The sequence below is a fragment of the Rhea americana genome, unplaced genomic scaffold (genome assembly GCF_003343005.1).
Source record: "Rhea americana isolate MKP2758 unplaced genomic scaffold, rheAme1 scaffold_2, whole genome shotgun sequence".
In the NCBI taxonomy this organism is placed as follows: domain Eukaryota; kingdom Metazoa; phylum Chordata; class Aves; order Rheiformes; family Rheidae; genus Rhea; species Rhea americana.
The window spans coordinates 2,694,454-2,701,342 of NW_028186149.1; the positions used below are offsets into that span (position 1 = coordinate 2,694,454).

The 6,889-nt window shown below is 38.1% G+C and overlaps 1 protein-coding gene across 2 annotated transcripts in view; it reads left to right on the plus strand.

Moving 5' to 3' along the window:
* OTUD7A (OTU deubiquitinase 7A) overlaps window positions 1-5,191 on the plus strand; it is an 85,354-nt gene extending 80,163 nt beyond the window's left edge. For both annotated transcript variants that reach the window (XM_085303299.1, XM_085303300.1), the window contains one exon: window positions 3,020-5,191. In XM_085303299.1, the coding sequence (XP_085159425.1) occupies window positions 3,020-4,450 (1,431 nt within the window). In that variant the 3' untranslated portion in view covers window positions 4,451-5,191. The remainder of the gene's footprint in view (window positions 1-3,019) is intronic.
* Window positions 5,192-6,889: the final 1,698 nt, after the last annotated feature.

A 6,889-nucleotide genomic window follows, 5' to 3' on the forward strand; every position in this document is an offset into this window, starting at 1 on the left:
GACTAAACAAGATGAGCAACACAAGCCGCACCAAGGTGTTGTACAGGGTAGGCTGCATGGTCTGGCTACCTGCCTGGAGCCACACAAGTGCGCTGCCAGCAGAGAGACAAGTCCCTCATGGCTCATTGCCATTGCAGTCAGGCTTATAAATTTTCTAGTTATGAGCTTTAAAAACACAATTGCTGTATATTTTTTTGCAATTCATACGCTATTCTGAAATGTATTTTCTAGTCTAATCTTTCTGTTACTTATTTCAGTGCTCCCTGTAGTTTAGAAAAACCTTAAAATAGACCTTTACTCACCACTGTTTTCTCAGAACTTTGGCTTGCTCTCCTAATAAATTGGTTAGGTCACCAATTCCAAGTCCTTTCTTTTTTTATGAGAATATATTTGGACCCCTGGATGACTCTTAGTTCAGAGAGCAGCTGACAAAAGGCCACAGACTGCCACTGAACTGGATCCTGCTTCTTTGGGAAAGCTATTTCAGAACCATGCCCAGCTGGCATCTCATCAGCTAGAAGTTTCTTTGCTAATTACACTGAAGAGATTGAGGGGTTAGTCTGGAGGCAAAAGGTTGCTAGGAGAGGATGGAGGTGATTTAGGCAGCTTTCATAGATGGGATTTGAAAGGAGGAATGAAACACAACGGGAAAAGGAGTTTAAGAAGCAGAAAGAGGAAGAAAAAAATCTATTTTCTTTAGTTTCACCCTAAAGGGTTAGCTACCACAGCAGAAGAGGCAGAATGATCCTGTATTTTTAAGCTGTGAGCCTGAAAACTAGTGTGACCTGAGCTGCCTTTCCCTGCTCAGACTTCCCGCACAAGTACGGTCAGGTCACTTCAGCACTCCTTCCCTTCTCTGCCAAGTGGGTGCCAGCTCTGCTCACAACAGGGTGACAGGGTGCACAGGACTCCAGAGACAGAGGCTGTTTAAGTACCCAGGGGAGGTAGACATGCAAACACATTTCTGCAGCAGAAATATATACACCTGCRGAGTTCTTTGAGTCTGAATCATTACAGTTAGTTAAATATTTCATATTTATCTTTACCAAATTGTGGCTTCATAGTGCCTGAATACATTCATATTAGCCATTGCAGCATATGRGTAGACTCAGACTTTTCATCATTGCACTGAATTGGCCTCCTTTATTAGAAAGAAGTAAAGTTCTGGACTATGTTTTAAACATTGCTTTAAAAAGCCAAAAAACCCAGCAATAATAAATAAGTTTTATTGATTGCTACTGTTCATAGATGAAATGAGTTTCCAGGTTTGATTTTGTTCTAGTCCTGCAGCAGAGATATTTTACAGTTCAGTGTGATTTGCAACATCCAGAATAACTAACTGTTTCCAATCATTGACAAGATGCATTAGGATTCTCTCCATCACTTAACTCTTTTGTCACAATCCTCTCTAGTGCTTTTATTGTCTCAGTACCACTACCCATTCAAATAAATTAAAGATGCCGATACTGCTGCCTCCTGAGAAGGAAGGATTGATGTAATATAATGTAATATTAAACACTAGATATGATTGGGATTAGATACAGTTTACTTGTTTGCTCCCTCTGCTAAGTTCTAAACAGGTGAGTTAGATACAGAATTATCAAGATATTCAAAAGCAGAAAACAACTAACAAATATTTTTTAAGGTCAAAGATCGCATACCATTTTTACAAAGCAAAATTTTCTTGGAGATTGCTATTCTTACACACTCACAACTTCTTTGTTCAGGTAAAATATGTATAGTTGATAGCTGTTAAAGGTATCATCTTCATATGTATGTATGTATTTCACAAAACTTTCAGGGTGCCTAATGGACTGATGAAATAGAAATTCTTCTACATTTGCACCTGTATTTCTAATACCATTATGGTTGTAATGAACTTGCAGATCAAAATCAGAGGTCAAATACCAGCTTCTCTGAGAAAGAAACATCTTTTTTACTTCTTTTAGGTCAGGCTACCAAGTTTAAATTCTTCCCTGGCCTTGCAGGATCCTAACTCCACTCCTACAGTTRCAGAAAACTTTCTTGCATTCAACTTTATCTGTGAAATTTCACGGATTTGGTAAACAGGCAATGTCTGAGAGAAATTGCCAAGTTTTGCTAAGCATCAGTAGAGCATTTCAAATTAGAACTGACTGTAAACTGATGCAGTCATGCAAAACTGCTACTGAGAAACAGCTTTGGTGTGAAGTCTGTTTTGCAAGACTACTCAATGAACAGAGCCAAATCTTACAGTGTGGTAGGATTCTTTTGCTTACATTTTCAAGGAAGATGCTTTGTGACCTTACATAAAATAAAAGTTGGAGCTCAGAATTTTGATGTCAGTTTTATCTACCCTTTATTTCTGATAACAATAAATTTGCATCATTATATTCCTCAACTCACTCTGTGATAGATATTCAATATTTCAGGCAAGATGTTTAGCTCTGATGTGTTATAACTTTGATTTTTATGCATTAGAGAACGCAGATAATGAAGAGATTAAATAAGCTGTTTTGTGAACATCATAACTTTTGAAAGATTACTACGTACAGATTTGTGTTCTGCATCCTCCTAGCACCTTCCAGTAGAACATCATTTCCCTTCCATCACAATAACAACACTTTCTTTCCATGCTCTCTGTCCACCCCCTGGCTTGTTTTGTGGCCGTTTCCAAGTGAACGGCCAGTCGGCTAGTCAGTACAACCATCGAGCTCATGCTGCGGCCTCCCCCTCAACAGGAGTACAAACATGGGACTCTACRTTTTTCAGACACTGATTTTTTGAGTGCCCATATGACCTCTGCTCTGCAAGTGGGCTTGAGATGAGCCAAAAGCTACTGTAGGAAGAAAAAAGGAAGTACATATCCCAGCCAATTAAGCTTTATCTTGTGAAGAAACCAGTCTAAAATGTCAGCATAAAAATTAAAAAGTATGCATAAAATCAATGTCAAAATCTACATTAGATTTATTTACTTGCACAAAGTCCTTGTGTGAAACTGGCTTTGCTGTATCTAATTATAACTAATTTTCCATAACAGGCCCCTTTGGCTCAACCAGAGTCCCCTACAGCTTCAACAGGGGAAGATGTTCAGTCTCTGGCTGACTCTATGGACTCAGACCGAGAATCCATCTGTAGTAATTCCAATGGCAATAATGGCAAAAACAGCAAAGAAAAAGAGAAGGACAAACAGAGGAAAGATAAAGACAAAAACAGGACGGATTCAGTTGCCAATAAAATTGGAAGCCTCAGTAAAACCCTGGGAATTAAGCTGAAAAAGAATATGGGTGGTCTTGGAGGCCTGGTGCATGGCAAAATGAGCAGAGCTAATTCAGGGAATGGAAAAAATGGTGATGCTGTAGAGAAAGTCAAAGAGAAGAAGTCTAAGTCTCGAAAAGGGAGCAAAGAGGAGACTGGACAGTCTGCAAGCAGTCCTCCATCTGAAAAGACCACACCATCTCCTACTGAAAAAGCTGACAACTCACCCATTGAAAAGATGAACATTAAATCCTTCTCTGACAAGCAGCCTGACCCATGGAAGTACAGCACTGATGTGAAACTCAGCCTGAATATTTTGAGAGCTGCCATGCAAGGTGAACGCAAGTTTATTTTTGCTGGCCTTCTTTTGACCAGCCATAGGCATCARTTCCATGAGGAGATGATAGGCTATTACCTGACCAGCGCACAAGAGCGTTTCAATGCAGAGCAGGAACAGAAGAGAAAGGATGCTGAGAAAAAGGCTGCACTGAATGGGTCATCTGGTAGGAAACYGGAGCAAGAAGCATATTCAAAAGAGAAGTTAGAAACATCTCCTCAGGATAGGGCATCACCAGTCTTGCCTCAAAGCCATACAACTCAGCTGGTTTTAAAATTTAAAGATCGCACTAGTCCCACTCCAGGGTCATTTTCTTCACCTAGTAATGGTGCTAAGAAAAGTGGACCCATTCCGGTATCTGCCCACTATAGCCATACACCACCTGTTCAAAGGCAAAGTGTCATCCATTTGCATGATGTCAACTCCAAGCCATCGAGCTTCCAAGATGATACCTATAAGCCAGTGGTTGGCACCTTAAAAACCTGTGCCACCTATCCCCAACAAAACAGATCACTGTCTTCACAGAGCTRTAGCCCAGCCCGGATATCTGGTATCCGTACAGTGAACACGGTAGAATCACTGAGCTATGCTATGCCTACTGAACACAAGTCTCAGACATATACAAATGGGTTCAATACTGGCGATATTAGAGACAGCTTAGAATATGTTGATGACGATGCTCCTCAAACCTGGTTGAACAATGATAAAAATCAAGGCAGAAGCACAGTTTGCCCAATATATTCCATCCAGCAGAACCGCTGTAAGAAGGAGAACTGTTCCTTTTACGGTCGTCCTGAGACTGAAAATTACTGTTCATACTGCTACAAAGAAGAGTTAAAGCGCCGGGAGAGAGAAAGCAAGGGACACAGGCATTGAGGATTCTTCTGTGACTACTTAGTTTCATCATTTTCTTACTTACAAAGTAAACAGTGTTGAATTGCAGTAGAAGGAACCCTTAAAAGAAAAAAAAAGCATTAATGAGTGAAGAGTGTCCAGCTTTTCACTTTTCTGGGGTGATGAGGAGATAATAGGATTAATTTATCATAAAAATTTGTTGTTTTCCATTTTGTCAGTGTCTTTTTTACATATACTGGTAAGCTGAAGGGTTATCTACTCCTTTGTCAGTGCTGTGTATATGTTTGGTCAAAAATTTACTAATGGTGCCTGAATTTACACTGACATCACTCAGGTAGTAAAATGATAGGGGAAAGTATAATACTGGAGATGTGGTGTTGCAGTGGGGTAGTGTCTGCCTTGTAGACATCTGAAATTATATAGCTATTATAAGAGTATTTTTTCTTCAGTAAAAAATAAATTTTTCATAGCCCCCCTTCCTTTTTTTAGAAGAGTAGTGATTTTGCATATTGCACATTCTTAACATAGCAGCATACTGCATTACTRTTGTTTGTACTTACTTTAATCTGAAATGCAATGACTTCAGGAAAATGGGAGTGAAGGTCTGAATTCATGAGGTCTGTAGCTCTTCTTAATTGTGAGTTCTTATCAGTTATTTCTACGTTTCAATAAAAAGGTAGAGATGAGCCGTTCTTCTTTGTTCTGAATTTTAAAACAGGTTTTATGAAAAATATATTATGGCTTGCAAGACTTCATGTCTGAAAACCCCTATGTAACACAGTTTTGGGCACCTGAATTTCAGGTGGCATTTTCATTGCTGTTAAAATGGAGAAAAACATTAAAATCAGCTAATTTTTTTTTTTTTTTTTTTTTTTTTTAGATTTGCAACATTTGATTGATTTGATTTGATTGAGCTGAATGAACTGTTCATCAAAACAAATGTATTACATCAATTAATCCTCTTAGTCATTGCCTGGATTTAATCATTATTTATTACTGGGCAATAGCTATTGCAAAGGTAATTACTTCTAAGCTTTGCTTGAGGACTGTTGGCTCCACCTATTTCTGTGTCTTCTCCTAGAGTGACTTGCGTGCCCACCAAGAGGTTGCAAGGTGGCTATAAAATACCTCTAGTATGAGTGCTACTGCTAGCAGAGATTTCTATGAGTTTTGTTATCCATGTAGTTGCATGAAAGTATATGCAATACTTTCAAAAGTAACTTTGCTCATAGAAACATTTCTGTAAAGCAAATACCAGAAATGCTGTTAAAGCAGATGTATGAGATTAGCAGATTTCTTAAATATAGAATTTGTATTTTTTACACCTCTTAGCCATCAACCAGCATAATGTAATAAGAATAGATTTTTAGTGTTGTTACATTTGTAGTTAATGGTCATTTACTTTCTATGTACATTTTTGAAAAAGGGTTCATTCTCCACAAATAGATAAAGTACTGCCTTCAAGACTTCTTACTGTCCGGAACACAACATAAATGATTTCTGTTCCATCATGTTCTCTATGGAATAGTGAACTTTTCTGGCCTGCACAAAATAAGAGTCTGATTCTCCTCTGYCATTTCTTAACATGTGTGGCATCATTTGACTTGAGTACAGTTAATCCTAGTTAACCTTAAAGCCAAGTACAAAATAGTCGGTGAAACAAGATACRCTCATGCAGATGTGTGCTAACTTTCAGGAAAATCACATAAGCATTTGCTAATGTCCCACTGAAATTTGTGGAACTGAACACATGCTTAAAGTTGCCCATGTGTTTAGGTTTTCTGCTGAATGGAATATTAAAAGAATAGTTTCAAAATAAGTCCCACTATCTAGCCCAAGAAAGTCATGGTCTTTGCCATGTTAGCTGTTTCATGAATCCAGACCTGTACTTCGTATTTCTTGCAGTATATTGAGCATACAGTGAATTTTGCATTCATTCATAAAAGGGAAATACTGGCAAGCTTAATGAGAAGTTAAAACTCCATATAACTTCTGTCTTTAAGGTAAGCAGACTCTGAAAACCATGTCTCCAGTTGTGTACACTGGTATGCAGTTTCCTTTTTTGGTTACCAGTTGTGATTACGTAGATGTTCTTATTGCCAGAGAAACCTGTGATTTCAGATCATGTTGAAACAAACTAAATCACGTGAAAACAAATCAAACATTATACTTGATCATATTTGTTACTGAGATGAAGAAAACTGACAGGATTAAACTTCATCAAATAAGGAAACATTAAAGAATTTTTAGAGCATTAGAGTAACAGTAGCCTCTGATACTTTGAGAAATGCTTCTGTATAAAGTTGCACTTACGAAATAGTTCATTAGCAGCAAGCTACACCAGCCCATGTATTTGAGTCAGTTGTATCCTTTCCAAATTAGGAAAAAATAACAGCACATATGAAAAAACAAGTAATTATCAAGAGATTTTACCGGTTCTCCTTCTAAAAAGTTGTTCCT